This window comes from Tauraco erythrolophus, chromosome 2 (assembly GCF_009769465.1).
Source record: "Tauraco erythrolophus isolate bTauEry1 chromosome 2, bTauEry1.pri, whole genome shotgun sequence".
Lineage (NCBI taxonomy): Eukaryota > Metazoa > Chordata > Aves > Musophagiformes > Musophagidae > Tauraco > Tauraco erythrolophus.
In genome coordinates, this window is record NC_141466.1 from 121,218,688 (window position 1) to 121,236,332 (window position 17,645).

The 17,645-nt window shown below is 38.8% G+C and overlaps 1 protein-coding gene across 2 annotated transcripts; it reads right to left on the reverse strand.

The window, feature by feature from the left end:
• Positions 1-1,930: 1,930 nt before the first annotated feature.
• TRMT6 (tRNA methyltransferase 6 non-catalytic subunit) lies at positions 1,931-17,639 on the reverse strand. 2 transcript variants are annotated; one of them, XM_086630820.1, is made up of 11 exons: positions 17,536-17,639; positions 15,268-15,395; positions 14,737-14,846; positions 11,848-11,939; positions 11,678-11,761; positions 10,152-10,276; positions 8,571-8,932; positions 7,793-7,866; positions 3,696-3,798; positions 3,526-3,612; positions 1,931-2,132 (listed from the first exon to the last, which is right to left on the reverse strand). In XM_086630820.1, exons 1-11 carry the CDS (start codon positions 17,637-17,639, stop codon positions 1,959-1,961), a joined length of 1,443 nt encoding a protein of 480 aa, XP_086486946.1. In that variant the 3' UTR covers positions 1,931-1,958. The 2 variants fall into 2 exon arrangements, with proteins under 2 accessions (XP_086486946.1, XP_086486939.1); XM_086630813.1 differs by having other exon boundaries at positions 7,793-7,871; positions 8,558-8,932; positions 17,536-17,636.
• Positions 17,640-17,645: the final 6 nt, after the last annotated feature.

Sequence of the window (17,645 nt, forward strand, 5' to 3'; positions counted from 1 at the left end):
GAATTTGAAATATTTTACATGGATTGTTCCTTACTGTCTTTCACCGGTAAAAGCACTATGGCACATTTTAAAAACACGGGGGACAGGATGCAGTACTGAGAGCGTGGGACTGTCAATGCTGGCGAAATGACGCCAGTTTGGCTTCGATCTAAAGTCAGTTTTCCAATATTGTTTATTTCTCAAAACTGATCTTTTTATTACACAAATAAAAATATTTTTTTTTCTCCTCGGGTTATTATTTTTATCATGTTATATATGATAAGAAGTAGGATTTAAAACATATGTTGGTTGCTTAACCTGACTCTTACTATGTAAGTTTTTCACCTTCATAGTGCTATAAATACGATACCTACCAGCTGAATGGAAGTGGCAGAGAAGTACCTATGCCTGCTTTACAGGTAAGAAAACTGAGGCAAAAGCTAATTTTTTGGTATTGATCTCCTGGTTTACACAGATTTCATCATTTTCTTGTTTTTCCCTAGCTTCCAGGCTCCTATCCATTGTTTTAATCTAGGTTGTCTCAAAATTTCAGCATATACTAGGTGCTGGCTGCTTTCAAAGTCCCAGTTTACCTTCAGAATGCACATGCAGACATATTAGTAAAGGAAAACGTATCTTCCCTCCCCCACTTTCGCCACTAATTCTTGGAAGTTCAGAAATAATTAAAAAAACTTAGTAAAAGTCACACATCAGATTTCCCTATATGTGATTTGCAACACTTACATTGTACTGCAAAGTGGGTGAGAGGGGCAAAGCGTATTTTTCAGATCCACATGGTTGGTAGACTACAGAGGAGATGGTGAAACCTACAATCTCTCCATTTATGGGTTTTCCACGTAAGTAAAATAGGAAAAGCTTTCTGTAAAAATAGAAAAGATGGGAAGTTTACAAAAACCAGAACAGAGGTAGACAAAAACTTGAAGATACACTCTACTTGTTCACCTAAGAGAAATCTTTAACTGGTTCCTTACACAAAATATAGCCCATGTTTTATTTTGGTTTTGAGCTAATGGTGTCCTAAAAGAACATCACTCTTATCGATACACAGAATTTTACAGCTTTATGAAGTCTGATTACTTGATCCCAAAGCTCCAGATTCCTTTTTATTTCCAAAAAGAGGGAAAAGCAAGAAAAAGAAAATAAATCTCATTAGGAAAAACATCCTGCAGTTTAATTTAAATGGCAAGTGCAAAGTTAAAAAAAAATAAAAATAATGCAAGCTACACATAAGGAAAGATAAAACAGTAGAATAAATATATATACATAGAGCAGTTTTTAAAATAGTTGTATCTTAAAAAAAATATGACAACTCTCAGGAAAATGACAGGTAATGCTAACAGACACAGTCTGTTTAAATATTTGGTATTTTAATTTATGAACATAGACTTTCTCTTCTGTATTTTATTTCAGGAAAAAACATGGGGTCATGCTGTAAAGTTCTGGTATTAGTATTCCCTTTTTATTGTTCCTTTGGAAAGAAAAACATTAATTTTGCTGTTCATTCTACTTCCTTAAATTACTGAACACAGCCGAGTTCTGTGTCCAAAGAGGGAGCAGATCACTATGTAGAATGTTTCACCTTGATGCTGTTTCTGGAAAAATGGGTAGCTGTGAGATGCGTTGATTCGGACTCAGCCTTTTAAAAAAAATTCATCATATCCACTTTCGGCAACAAACAATGCCTTCAGTGATGCTTTATCATCTTCTCTTGATCTTGTCTTTTTGAAGTTCGTGTGTTTTCAGTGTGATGTTTGTTTCCAAGGGTTTTTCTTCTCATTCTGATCATGTAAACTGGTAAAGAACAAGACAATCCTCCCTGCCACGCAGTTCTGCTGCTTTTTGCTGACAGGTGTATGACAGGCACAATTTCTGTGCTGTCAAGAGCACAGAAAGTAGACTTGTTATTTTACTAACAGTAGGACTCCTGAGATCTAAAAACCAAATCAATTCTTCGAATGTTAACAATGAGGGTCTTGAACTTTGCATCTTTTAGATGATGGCTCTTCCACCTTCAGTGCTTCTGAATTACTGGAATCAGATTTGCCCTTATCCAGGACAACAGTTATACCAGAGAGAAGGTACCCTCCACCTCCGCTCATTGTCAGTTTTGGATGGCTTCGATCTGGTAAGACCTTTAAAACAACAAAACCCAAAACAAACAAGACACCAAGCATCTGTAAAAACTCACTCTGTGTGTGAACATCAGATTGTGTAATTTAAGCTTACAGTGTAAGATGTATTTATTTTGTTTTGCAGCCACAACAAACAGCTGTTTGGGAAGCGTATTTATCTTTCAAGGGCAAAGTATCTGCACACCAGAAACCAGTTACAGAAATACATAAGGATCGAGGCTCTTGCCTTACTCATTACTTCTTCATGGCACTTCCAGCAAAATTATAAAGTCAAGGTTTGGGATACATGAAAGCCTCATTAATGTGTTCAGAACTGGTGTACTGTGAAAGAAACCACAGCTGGTCTAACAAAACAGCATTAAGTAATACAGTAATTTCCAGTTCTGTCACTATAATATTTACGTAGCTGCTCTTAAGGTAAGACAGCAATGAACCATCACTTTCAGCTGCATTACGCTTTTCTGTAAATGCTTTCTCTTCAGTTCTGCTTCCTCCTTGCTCTGACTGCCGTCACAGGTCTAAGCTGATTTACGTGTGGCCAGGCGATGGTGCAGTGTTATTGTTCCTAACTGCACCTGGACACAGCAACCCTTGCCAAGCCCAACTTGTGTGAACATCATCTATCAGCCTCCTAACCATTCCCAATTTGGTGGTCTGATCAAGAGTCAGTAATCATAGCCACCCTTGAATTAAGTCATCCCCTAAATAACCATTCCTTACCAACTCCAGAAGCCTACGGGCAAGGAGGAAGTCAGTAAAATGCAAGAACCTCTTCAGAGGTGGTGAGCTGCTTAGAAATCAGACATGCGTCTGCTTCTTCATAGCTCAGAGGGTACGCCACATTTGCAAACATCTTGTTCAAACAAAATGAGTCAAACTGACATTTTTCGCTGTGGAAAAGTTTTCCCCTCTCATCTTGTTTTCATTGTTCAGTTCCCAGACTGGAAACTTCTTGTTACTTTAGTTCCAGGAAATGTGTTATTTGAAGACACTGACTTTGTAAGTCATCACCATTCTGAACATCACAGTTCTTTTTTTCAGCTATCAAACCAACTGGAACTGAATAAATGCCTGTAATATTTTGCTACATCTCTCTTACATGACATGAGACTGTCCCTTACTTTAGGCTAGCCACTAGAGCAGCGCAACTATGAAATCTGTCAGTGTGCTGCAAATATTTCAGCAAAAGTTTAAATGAAAGGCTTTGTAAGAAGAAAATAAAGTTACTTCTGTTTGAAATTGTTGCAATGAGGCATTAGACCTCTTCAGAGTATTTTCCCACTGCTCTCAAGTAAAGGCATAAGCTTATACATAGTTGCGGTCAGTCCAGAAAATGTGTTTTCAGGGAGTGTGTTGCTCCCCAGTTTTCACAACCACTTACTGCGATCCTTACCTGGTAGTTTCGCAGCCAGGTTTCAGACAGTTTTAGGTTAATGACACCACCTCTTTCCCTCAGCTTTGTGTAACACTCTAATAATGGCTTAAAAAACACAAATAGTAGGTTATTCAGCAGCATAGTCTGAAACTTGAACTGTAACAGCTAAAGTAACATACTCAGTTTACCTCTTTATACTGGCAGTAGACGACAAAAGGCCTTGAAGGAGCAACAAATTCCAATAAAGAAAGTACTAAAGGAGTGGGATGAAACTTGCTGGCTACAATTAAGCTGCAAAAGAAATTCCACGCACATTAGTCTTCTGCTTCTAAAACCCATTCATCAAGTGACATTTTCTGCTACTTAGCACAGTGATCAATTATAGCTTAAATGTTGGTAATCAGCGTGTTTTTGTGGCTCTAACAACTCCCAAAATACAAAACCAAATCATGATTTCCTACTTGCATAATTAAGAGGATAGAACACTTGTTCCCTAATTAGACATTAAACACATCACAGAAGCACTCCTTTCAACTGTGTTGAGCTCCACAGTCATTCTTGCAACCCAAGAATTCGCACGCTCCTTTCTCTATCCTAAGACCATTGTCCAAATATAGTTTAAATTTTGTGGCTGCTCATTGTTGCTTCAAATGTAACCTCAGTTGTGATTCTTTAGACTGGCTTAGCTTCATTAAATACAGTTTTACATTAAAAGGTTATTATTTAAAAAGAAAACAATCCCTTAGCAGGCATGACTAAAAATCTTTAAAAAAGAAATTATGTCCTTGCCAACTTGAAGGCTTCATATTTTATTCTTCATCCTCATTTTAATATCACAGTGTAACTCATATTTACAGATAGCTTAAGATTCTCTACAGGTATCTAAAGGTTTTATTTACAAAAAAAAACACAAACCCTGCTGAACTATCCTGCAAGAAATGGTTAAGGTTCAATTAGTTACTAAGTTGTACTTGCGCAGAAAGAATGGGCTAATTAAACTACTTCTCCAGTATACAGCTACTATATGAAAAGGCCCATCATAAACATTTGTTCTCGAGGGGAATGTACAGCACTGGAGACACCATCAAGCTTACCTAACAAAAGGGAAGTAAAAACTCATGTTCCATTTTCTAAACACAATGGAGATGAAGAGGTGAGACAGTTCTTTTACAGTTTTTTCCATTTCGGTTTTCTGCTGACCACGGCCTTGCAGGCTACAGATTTAACCCTAATTCCAAACTTCAAAAAATTTGCACTCGCTAATTAACCAGGTGGACCACAAATAAAAAAAGACTCCAGACTGTGCCTCAGAAGGCTTGCAGTGCTGCACTGGCACTGCCAGGAGCCCTGCCAGCCAACAGGAAGGTAAGTGACGGATGAGAGAGTTCTCTCATATGGCAGCACATATTGCTGTCAGCAGGTAGTCTGGCAGGTCACAAAATTAACGTCATGGAGGGGAGAAGGAGGAGGTAGAGGAAGGGCAGGGAAGGGTACAGAGAGTGGGTGTGGTCTAGTTCTGAACACATGGAATGTCTATAAAACCCGTTTCTGCTTTCATCGTATCAGAAAAATTTAAGTCTATCTTAAAAAAGTCTTCTTTATAAAAATCATAAATCCCTAATGAATGTCTTCCTTTTTCCCCCTGCAAATACCTATGACAGACTTCAACTCTCATAAATGGAACTGAACAAATACGTCTAGCAGAAGCACTGTTTTACGACGTAACAGCACAGAAGATGAAAGTTGTATTAAATTTTTATCTTCTACATTAAGTAGTAAATATTGTAAAATTCAGGACCTCAAGAAGTAATTCTCCTAAAGTTGGTGCCCATTTGTACCTAACGACCAGTTTTTCTTTATTCTCACAGCAAGTCTTAATCTTTCTCCCCACCTCCAATGTTAACCAGCTTTTGAAAATCCTTTCCCAGTTTCCCTCTTGCAAAACAAAACAAAATCCCAACTTCCCTGCCTGCTGCTACGCACGTGCCAAGTCATAAGTTTGAAGCATTTCTTATTCCATGCCAATTTCTCCTGGCTTAGCAGTATATGTAGCCTGTGGCTCTTGATCTAAACAAATGGTGAGCTATACAAGGCAGATGACTAAAGAAAGGTGATCCTGGCTGAGCCATCTGGGACAGTGCCTTCGGGCAACCATAAAATTCTCTTCCCTGCATCATGCTGAAGGCTTCCTAAAGCAAGAAATCACTCATCCCTTCAGGTGTATAATTTGTTATAGCTTTCATGCATTACAAAGGACAAAAGAAGTATAGAATCATAGAATGGTTTGGGTTGGAAGGGACCTCAAAGATCATCTAGTTCCAACCCCCCTGCCATGGGCAGGGAAACCCTCCACTACACCAGGTTGCCCAAAGCCTCATCCAGCCTGGCCTTGAACACTTCCAGGGATGGGGCCAGCCACAACTTCTCTGAGCAAACTGTTCCAGTACCTCACCACCCTTTATGGCAAAAAATTTCTTCCTTATATCTAATCTAAATCTCCCCTTTTCCAGTTTAAATCCATTGCCCCTTGTCCTGTCTACACGCCCTTGTAAAACATCCCTCTCCAGCTTTCCTGTAGCCCCCTTTAAGTACTGGAAAGCTGCAATAAGATCACCCTGGAGCCTTCTCTTTTCCAGGCTGAACAACCCCAACTCTCTCAGCCTGTCTTCATAGCAGAGGTGTTCCAGCCCTCGGATCATCTTCGTGGCCCTCCTCTGGACTCGCTCCAGCAGCTCCATGTCCTTCTTGTGCTGGGGACCCCAGAGCTGAACGCAGTATTTATTCCAGGTGGGGTCTCATGAGAGCAGAGGTGCAGAATCACCTCCCTTGACCTGCTGGCCACGCTGCTTTGGATGCAGCCCAGGACACGGTTGGCTTTCTGGGCTGCCAGCGCACATTGCCGGCTCATGTTGAGCTTCTCATCCACCAGCACCCCCAAGTCCTTCTCCCCTGGGCTGCTCTCAATCCATTCTCCACCCAGCCTGTTCTTGTGCTTGGGATTGCCCCAACCGATGTGCAGGACCTTGCACTTGGCCTTGGTATACAAGTGATTGAAAACGAGTGAACAAAGACAAATACTGAAGAGGCTTCCTTCGAGTCAATCAACAACTGAATCTACTATTTTACACTACAGGAAGAACTGAGTAAAGTCAAATATTAATTTTCACTTTGCCAGACCATGCACAGATGTTAATTATAATGATGGGTGGAAAAGACAGTGGTAAAAACAGAACAAAACACTACCACTGTTTAAGTATCTTAACAGTCACCTACAGGCATCAGCAGTGGTGCTGCTGCTGCCAAACAGATGTGCAGCACTTTTTACAAACCTCCTTTACCATTTTATTGCTTCAGAGAACATGAAGGACCTGTCTCTACATCTTTATACAAAACGCTCATTCTACAACTTAAATGTGCTAGATGACATACACTAAAATATGAATGAGCATGAGATAAAACATTTAATAATAATTAAAACAGAAATTGTGCACAAGCACTTAAACATAACCGATAAATGTGTACAAAAATTTAGCCAAGCAGAAAGGCTTCATTCCCAGTGAGCCAATATTCTTAGGAGGAAAGAATGAATACAAATGTTATTAAATTAACTAAATCAACATTACTTGATTAACTCAAATCACTTCAGCATTTGCTAAGAAAATCATGAAAATGTCACAACCACCAAGTGCTCCTACACTATTGTGAGGCTGCATTTCTAGAAACATACTTATCGTATTTGTTTTAAACTTCTCATACTAAATCTTCATGTTAAATTGTTTCTTGGGAACAATCAATCCTGGCTAAAGCAGGTAAAATAAAGTTACATGGTTTTTCCTGTGTAAAAAAGAAATGAGTTTCTGAAAACAAACCAAAGAAACCTTCAAAACAACCAACATAGTTCTAATTTAATAAACTTAAAACCTCAGGTTCTACTTTGCAAATTAGAATCCTGATTTTTATCGGCAGTCATTCAGTGTTAAATTCCATTTGGTTTCTGCTTCTCTTTGGATAGAATTAGATTTTTTTAAAAATGTTTACTCATAGCTAGTCAGGAAACTATGACTTTTAGATCATGAAATTTCAAATCATTTAAATAACAGAAAAAGTCTCAACCACGTAAGAACCAAACAAGACCCAAGACACACCTGGGCTAACAGCTTGCTTGTAAATATTAAGAAAATAATTAGGGTATTTTTAAAACATAGCTTTTATGTGTTTTGAAGGAAATTATTGTCTGTAGATGTGTTTTGAAACAGAAGAGCGTTCTGACTACGAACAAACTCACCCATCAGCATTCTTCTCTCTCAACAAAGTGGCAGTTTCTATCAGCTTTTTCCTTCTCTCCCATTTTTTTTTTTTGCTTTTCCCGAACCTTTGAACAACAAAACAAATAGTTTGCCTTTTATCACTAGTTATATATTGGATCACTACTGCATGAACCAAATTTTCGGGTTTTTTTTGCACTTTAGCTTAATGTAAGACAAAAGACAACTTCCAGAGTTCCATTTTAACACCTGAATCATAGAATGGTTTGGTTTGGAAGGGACCTCAAAGATCATCTAGTTCCAACCCCCATGCCATGGGCAGGGACACCTTCCCCCAGACCAGGTTGCTCAAAGCCTCATCCACCCTGGCCTTGAACACTACCAGGGATGGGGCATCCACAGCTTCTCTGGGCAACCTGTTCCAATGCATCACCACCATCAGAGGGAAGAATTTCTTCCTTATATCTAGTCTAAATCTACCCTCTTTCAGTATAAATCCATTGCTCCTTGTCCTATCACTACACTTGTGAAAAAGCCCTCTCCAGCTTTCCTGTAGGCGCCCTTTATGTACTGGAAGGCTGCAATAAGATCACCCCGGAGCCTTCTCTTCTCCAGGCTGAACAACCCCAACTCTCTCAGCCTGTCTTCATAGCAGAGGTGCTCCAGCCCTCAGATCATCTTCGTGGTTCTCCTCTGGACCCACTTCAACAGAATAAGGTGTACTTCAGCATGTCTGATTCAGACAGCAGAATTTTGAGTATATAGACATTGTAAAACTTGAGTAACCACAATAAATATTCTTACATTTTCTTTTTCTTTGTTCTCTTTAAATTCTGCATCTTCAGCATTAACGTCCATTGTTTCCTGCTCTTCTGTTTGGTTGATCTCCATAGCTGCTTCAGTAGCAGATTCCTCTTCTATTTCCTGTAAGGAAGTCTGCTTCTCATCAGTCAGTCTGTTGCTTTCTTCTTCCACTAGCGCGTTATCTTCAGGTTCTGAAGGCAGAGACTCTGTAGAAAATGTCCCAGAGAGGAGACTATCCACTTTGCTGAGAGGAAATTCATGAAGATGATCGAAAAAACGTTTTGGAAATCCAAAACAACTGGTAGCAGCTCTAACAGGTCCCCCTCCTGGATACATCTGAATAATGGTTCCATAGCCTAAGGGAGCAAAAGAATCAAAAACACATTGGAAAGCCAGGATTTCTGGGACCGATGAAGCATACATGTAAGAACAAGTAAGTAAATTGCCTGCTTTTAATCTAACCTTCATCAAATTTAACAGGCTGTTGAAGTATGCCTCAAGGTGGAAAATCTTTACTAGAAGGACAACAGTCACTGCAACTCCGAAGGATAAGGTACCTTAAAGGTTGTGCATGCATTAAACATGTGTTTAGGGTTAGCACAGAACATATGAGCAGTAACAAATTGTTAGAAAAACTAATTTAATTAAGAATTAAACCCACAAATTTTCTACAGCATTTGTTACTTACAACTATGGAGTGGTTTTGATAAAAAAATAAAAGCTAATTTAAACAGCATTAATAGGCAAAGAATTTCTTCAACATCCAGACTGCCCTTCTAAAGGGAGAGGTGGCCAGATGTTTAAACATACCGAAAAGCACTTTTCAATAGTTATATTGAAATTGCATCTTATTTATTTATTTCAGAGAGTATCCCTATGGCCAAAAGTTGCTGAAACAAAAACAATTTGTAGTATAATTGCCTGTGTGCTTCTCAGCCAACAGACAGCACACCTGGGTGCACAACATTACATCATACCTCCTGCCTTACCAGGCTTCTGGAATATCGTTGTCACCTCTGTCTTTTAATGACTTACAATGAAACTAATTCACCGAGTTTGAGAAATAAAAAACAAGTCAAACTTCCAGAATACACTCAAGAAAACATCATTATACTACTTTCAAAAGACACACTTTGCTGATGATAAATCTCTGGCACAGTGGACAAGATGAATGACACCGTTTTCAGTGCTGTGGGCTGTCTGAATTCCAGTATTACTGTTCATGTTGTCTGCCATTCACTTCCCCGGCCTTCCCAGGTACCTGGGAAGAATCTGCGTATGAGCTCCTTATGGCCTTTTCTGAACATCAAGTCATTGTGCTAAGACAGAAACTAAAATATATCTACAGTGATATCAACTTTATGTTTCATATTTTTTAAAATAGTGATAAAAATACGACTTTCTCCAATGGACATACAAGTGTGTCTTTGAACACTGGAGACGGAAAAAGTAGATTTTTGAAACTGAGAAAGTATTTCGAAGTACTGCCTTTTAAAAGTATCGCAAAGAAGTGTATTTCTTAAGCTTCAGGTAAGCCCTCAGTCTATACATGACGAAAGCTGCCGTGTTACTCACCTCCCATTCGCTCCATCACCGCTCCCAGCACAAGGCCTGCACACGTTTCCATTACTATCATCTTGTTGCCAGCACGGATGTTTCCTAAAGTCAACATCTGAGCTAGGGTGTCATATCGCAGGTGGCTAGAAGACAGAGGGGTTTAAGAAATATCATAGAATCATAGAATGGTTAGGGCTGGAAGGGACCTTCAAAGGTCATCTAGTCCAACCCCTCTGTAAGGAACAGGGATATTTCCAACTAGATCAGGTTGCTCAGGGCCTCGTCCAACCTGAGCAAATTAGTTTTCTAATTTCAAATTAAAAAATTGAAATTATTATCTAATAATTTAATTTCAAATTATTACCTAATAATTTTATTTAATTTATATAATAAAACTAATATCAAATTAGTTTTCTTAAGAAGAGTTAGAAATACTGCGTATTGGCTCAGGAGCCTGTCAAAAACAGTTGGATTACAGGTAGATTTTCAGGAACAGCATCAGCGGCCTTCAGAGTCACTTATAATTAACCATCTAGTAATAAAGAAGTGCCAGAACCCGAGCTAATAAGAAATTGGAACAGCAGAAGTAGAATATGAAGTAGGGTGCGCACGCTTATCATGCTGTATCAGTCAGACAAAATATTTTTTTAACTTTTCTTTCTTCTTTTGTTTTCTCTGACACATCGGTTTTGCGAAGAACAAACGGTATTTGAATGCATTCCCTAATCCAGATGCATCCTTAGTGATTTCCATCTGTTTTGCAGTAGCACGCACCACCTGCAATCCAGGATCAACACCTAACTCTACTGGCTGCAGTACCTGCACTGGAGAGACTCAGCAATGTCCGAGGAAATGACAACTAATCTTAACAGATAAATAAAACCAAGTGAAGGAGACAGTGGAAGGAGAAGGAAAAACGTTTGGGAAGCCTTAAATAACATGAATTCAAGGTTTTTCAGCTCGGCATCTTAGGTCTACTTTTACTACTTTAAAAACAATAAACCTGTCCATCTTAAACGACATCTGTAACAATGAGTCATTTAATTTAGGTAAGTGAAAATCAAACGCAGCTAGATCTCTGTCATTGTTGCCCGCCCCCCCGCCCCGCCTTCCATGTTAACCACATGTTTTTAAATTCTGGACACATCCCATTGAAGGAAATTTTGAATCCCTAACACATTAAAGACAGAAATTCCTATTTCTGGTAGGTGGCTTGTTATTTCGATTACTGAGCCAGAAAACAGAGACAATATGCCACTGACCAAAACCAGGTAAGAGATACCTCTGACACTGCAAATGGCCTCTGCCCACACTGGTAGGGAAATGGTTAAAAGCTGATGCTGGGTGCAAAAAGGTTTTCCTTTTGCTGCAACAGCACATTGATTCATTTTCTGTATCACGTTATTTTTAATTAATTTACAGCCTTTCCATTAGCAGGAAAAAAAGAAGAAATGTGAGTATTCTGCTATAACAGCAGTATTTTGAAAAACACTAAAATATCTTTCTGTTATGATTTGAAAAGAAGAAACGAAATGAAAACTTACTTTATTTTTCCAGGTTCCCTTGCATAATACATTGTTGAAAGAATGCGAGTGGATGGTTTTACAATTGTAATAATGGCCTCATATCTGAAGAAACACATAGTAATAATCTTATTTCGAGCTCAAGGAATTAGAGAACTACAAGTACTTTCCACATTTTAAAACTCACTTACTTTTTTTTCTTCTTCTTTATGTATTTATCTTGAGCAAATTCTGTTTTATCTCTGAATGTTGTACTGTTCTCTATTAACTGTTGAACTATTTCCTTGAAAAAGACAATTTATTTTTATTATAGCTGGTATTATTTCTCATTCATTTCATATATAGTATTTTTTTTAAACAAACACTGAAAATATTTTCTTCTAGTAGAGGCACGTATACCATTAACTTCTACTGATATTAATGGGAAAGTAGTAAAAGTAAAGTAAATTCTATTAATCAACATGACAAATGAGGCACTACCCTGACTTAGTGCAAGAATTTAATCATATATTTCTGTCTCTAGATGTTCTTTAACCACACAGTGCCAGCGTTACAATGACAAGACTGGAAACGGGGTGTTTTGTGGGGAAGGAGTCTGGTGGGTGCCACAACTAACTCATGGGAGAGGGCACTCGTACGGCCAGAAATGAAGAAACAGCAGAAAAAGCAGGATTGTTCCTTTCAGCATCAGCAAGTCATTGCTTCAGCCCTTACTGTGAAGCCTCAGTAGCTACACATTCTTATCCCGTGCTGAATGAGAGTGTGAGTCCTGCTTTCTCTGAGTGATTAGTTAACTTTAATTACCCTGTACTTAGAATAAGACAGTTACATTTATTGGCAGTTATTATGGAACAACTGACGCATATTCTGTCAGTTGAACGTTCCTCACAGTAACTGGATTGCATGACAGTACCCTAAATCCTGTATGAAGCCACACAGGCAAAAACATTTTACAAAAGCAAAGCAAAACGAGGAACCTGATGTCATCTCTAATATTGACTTTAATTCAGCTCCCTCTTTGGGGCTCTTGTCTGACTTTAGCATCTCTATCTCTGAGGGTATTTTTTTTTTTCATCTTGTGCTACTTCATCCCCTACACTCTGGCTATTTATCAGACATGTCCCTTATCCCACTTAATTTATTCTGCCTCCCAAATTTTGCTAGACTCCTGAACCAGCCCTTTGCACAGTGTCAAACTCTTTAGTATTTACTATTTCCTACAATACTCCCCTGACTTCTTCCTTCTCTAGCTCCTAGGTTTTCATAGAATTCCAGGTTTTGTCTCCTTCTCTCCTTGTTCTAATCTCCTCCCTTTGCTAATCCAACTCTCCTTCTCATACTTTCAGGTTCCAGCTGGAGGGATCATTAAGACCTCCAACTGAAAAAAGTTAAAATTTTCAGTTTCTATGAAACGTTTAGGAAGAGCAATAGTATAACCTGGCCCCACAGGAGTTTGGAGAGGATGGTTGTAGGGAATGACAAAAGGAGTATTTTCAGTGCAGACACTGCCTCTCCCATTGCACTTGAAGAACCTGCTCCAAAATACAGCAGTGCAAGTACTTCTCACTCTCTATTGCTATTTTTCAAGCCATCATTTCTTCAAGTCCTTCAAGCACATAAAATGTACTATTAATGGCATGAAACAGCATATCTTTCTTTTTTTTATTTATTCTTGGAAAAAGTTAAATGCAGTGCCTGGGTTGTTTGGTTTGGGTTTGGTTTTTTTTTTTCAGTAAAAGTTACAGGAGACTAGGAAATACTTCTGTAGGGTAAGCAAAACGAGCCAAAGAGAAGCTGTGGCACTATGCAATGCCCTGGGAATACATGCCATTTCATGTCTGCATCCTCACACCTATCTCTCAGGACCTGGGAAGGATTTGGGAAGCAATGGGAAATCCAACTCCATTAACACTGAGGTGGTTTTATTTTGAGTAACAATCATCTCTAAACTAAGCCTGTGTCAGAAAGACATGCCATTCCCAAACACAAATTCAAATTTTACCAGACATTTATGGAAGAATAATATCTATTGCTGCTAATTAAACACAGTCTGAAATGAATACAGTTCGGAAGCTGGAGTTAACAAAGTAGGATATTTTAATTACCTAAAATAACAGTATGGTAGGTGCATGGCACAGACATGCTGAGGACATACAGAAAGGCCAGAGTGATCTTCTGCCACAGATAATGAGAACGAACAGAAAATGTCAAAGCTATTAGTACATTCTTCTCAAAGAGACACCACCACAAGCAGCACAACCATGGAAACAGACAAAAACACCATTCTAAACCCCTTGGATCCGTCTGTTATTAAGCCAGCAAAAGCAGAACAGCTGCTCTGAAAAGCAGCAGCAAACAGCAAGATGCAAAGAGGAGACGAACTTGATGTAAGCATGAGCGATTTCTTATTTTTATTAGAAAGGGTAAGCCAAAGATGAGAGAGAATTTTGACTGGCTGCAATGGTTTATTAACTTTTAAGATGGCCTCACTTCTTTTTGATAAAGTGCAACGTAAAAATCCAGTCCCTTTTCTAACAGAACAGAACTTATCTCTTGAGAATATTTTTAGCTTTTGAGGTACAGACAACACATGGGCAACGTGTGCTATCAGTGTGCCTCTAGGCAGTACCTACCAAACACATTTGTTACACAGTTATTTGTGAATACTTTTGTATTTATCTGTAATCCTTTCTACACTTTGGATAGTTTAATTGTTGCACAATTTTAATACGTCTGTAATATAGAAATAATATTTTAAATCTTATAAACAAACAAAACTAGAAGGTGATTATGTGAGCTTTATTTCTTTAATAGTTATATTTCTTTTTGTCTGACTTCCACTGCAGTGAAAATTCATACTTCACTCTCTATTGACAAAGTTGCCAACCTTACATGAAGTTTTCTCTGAAAACAGCCTTTGCATTTTGGTAAAAACAGATCTTTAGGAAAAATATGACTTGGACAGAAGAACAAAGAAAAAGCGCTGAAGTCTATGCACCGCTAAAAAGAATAGTCTGTTTCATAAACTAAAATACAACCATCAAGGCAGCACAGAAACAACACCAAAACCTTGTTTTTACCTGTCCTTTAATACCCTTGTCCTTCAAAGCCTGTATGTCATCATGAGTCAGTTTTTGAGACTTTCCATCGTCAACTATGTTACGATTATCTGTACCTGCTTCTTTTGTTTCTAAAGGAAAAGGATATAGATTTGTAAAATCTAGCTCTAAATATCTTCAAGATGGAGAAACATAGGATTTTAGTTTCACAGAAAGCAGACTGCTCAGGATTAAACCCACATGCTTCATGGCCTGGCAAAATATTGCCTAAGCAATCAATGAAACGTAACATGTAAAATACACCATGGTATACGTATTCACCCAAACTAAGGTTCAAATTTTCTCCCATATTAAAAAGCTTCTTTGTTACAGGACTAATGAAACAGTAGATCAAGACCAAACAAAACCATGCACTTCTATGACAGAAAGAATATAAGTAATGTGAAGTTAACAGATGATTAATAGAAAGCTTTTCCATCATCTTTGGTACTATCAAATAACCAAATTAATTGGAACTCGTTTTTCCAAACACCAGTCAAACCTCTGTAATACCTGTGGTAGTCTCTTCCACCTCTTGCTTTGGCTGGAGGTTTCCACCACCCGTTACTTCAAACGTAGTTCCATAAATATGTCCAATGGCATTATCCAGATAGAACCACTGCTTCTCAAAAATAATTTTTCTGAAATAATAAGAAAGTTGATTATATTAAAAGCACTATTTTTACTATGTCTGAAACCCACAATAGTTGAAACTAAACTGTAGCTTTACATGTGTTATTTTTATCTATATCATTGAAGAAAACCAGGACAAGCATAAAGAGTGAAATTAACTACAAAACCACATTAAATGGAAACTGGTTAGGAAAAGAACAAAGAACTTAAATTGAGCGTACAGTAAGATTTTTTTTTTTTCCAGTTCAAAAGAATTCTAAAATGCCAGACAAAACACGGCTACAGCACTTGAATTATATAGTACCATTTTTGACAGAGAAAGTCCAAACTATGCAAAGAGTGAAATTAATCTAAAGTATATTAAATCTAGACTGGGTCATGCAGATTAGTGCAAAAAGATGAGCATGAGCCTGCATGTTGCAGAGGTCCTTTGAAATAACATTTTCCAAAGGACTATGGAGAAAGCAGACAGTGTCATGTAATCCCAGGAAAAAAGGATACACACACAAAAAAAAGGATATTATACCTTTCATTTTGATTACACTAAAGGAGGTTTGCATTTTTCTTTCTTCACACAACAAAAGGACCCATAAAGCCTTTAACTTTCAGGCTAGCCACAGAAATACCAATCTTGCCAAATTAAACGGGTATCAGTGTCTATGCCACAGTCGTATCTGAATCAAAACTCACCAATCTGAGCTCTTATGCTGATTATACTCATCACTAATTCTGAAGCTAGGCAAAAAGGCTGATTTCTTTGTTATTTCCCATTTTCTACTGGCTGAAGTATGCAATTCATGCATGTATTTTACATATTATATTATTTGTATCCCCAAATACAATCCTGAATTTAAATAAATATAAGAATAAAAAGTTGTCAGAGACATTTATTACCAAACTCTCTTAATAAAAAGTTAATGACAATAGACTTGCTCACATAAAGTCTATTAATTTATTATAATCTGGGTTGGCAGGGATTAAGACTAATAAAAGATTATAAAAGACTTGAAATGACTGAAAAGAATTTAGATAGATTAAAAAAAAATTGTGTGCATGCACTCAAATTTCATTTTGATGATCATTCTAAACAGAACATCCAACTCACACGTTCCTGAAGTATCCTTACCCTCATGACAGAAAAGGAAAAAATTAATGCAGAAGTGATTTAATTTCCTGTGGCAATATTTACTCTTTTTTTTTTACTTTTTGTTGTTCTTTTACAACAGGGGTTTTAAATAAAAGAGGAACCTAATGAACAGGTCTTTGCAGTGCTCTGCAGGCTAACAGAGTAACTACTTGGTTTTGGTGCCAGATTCTACTGGTGAACATCACGCCTGTCAATAACCAGTACTCTCAAATTCGTAGGTCTGAGCTATGCCACTTTTAAACCAGTCTCATTCAAGCATAGTACCTTTAAATCTCCATGCTACCGAGTCAGATGTCTGGCCACATTACTCAATACTGACTTCTACACATGGGTCTATAAAATTGTCTGCTGCAAGGGGAAGAGCCCAGGCTGTGTCCACTGATCACAGTGTTTCCTGCTGGGGTGCAGGCGCTTCTTGCTATGCCAATTGGCCTAGGAAAAAGAAACAGGAGACCTTTCAGAGCATCCTCTCCAAAGCAGTCACTGTCCGTAACTGGCAGCTAGCTGCTTCCTACAGTCTAACATCAATGACAACACTGAAGCCAATCCCTGTTATTAACGAGACAACGCTGCATCTCGCAGAAATTACACGCCACGATGAGATAAGGATGAGGAAGAAGTGCTTTTCAGGCTGCTACGCCTTTTATCGCCTTCAGTCGGCACCGGTTTGACAACGACAACACCAAACCACCTTACATATCTTTCAAATTCTTACACGAAAAGCAGCCAGGAGACCTCCCGGGTTTTTCTGGCCACGGGAACCGAGGCAGCGTTAAAATCTTTCCCGCTGCCTCTCACACAGGCCTAGCGAGGCCGTTCCTTCTCACTGGCACGGCAGGAAAGCGGTGGCTCACACCGAGACCACTCCCCCGTTCCCTCAGGGCGCGACGATGGTTGCAGCCGCCTCACAGGCCTGGAGCCGGGGAGTGGCGGGGAAGAGGAAGATGCAAACCTCGGCCGAGGTGACAAGCGGGATCGGAAGCCCCGCGACGGCCCCTCACCTCCGCCGTAGCACGGGTACCGCTTTGAAGACGTCGTCCCGCTTCAGGACGGCGCAATCCCCCTCACGAATGCGCGGGCCCGCTCTCCCGCCGTCCTCCATCATCTCCAT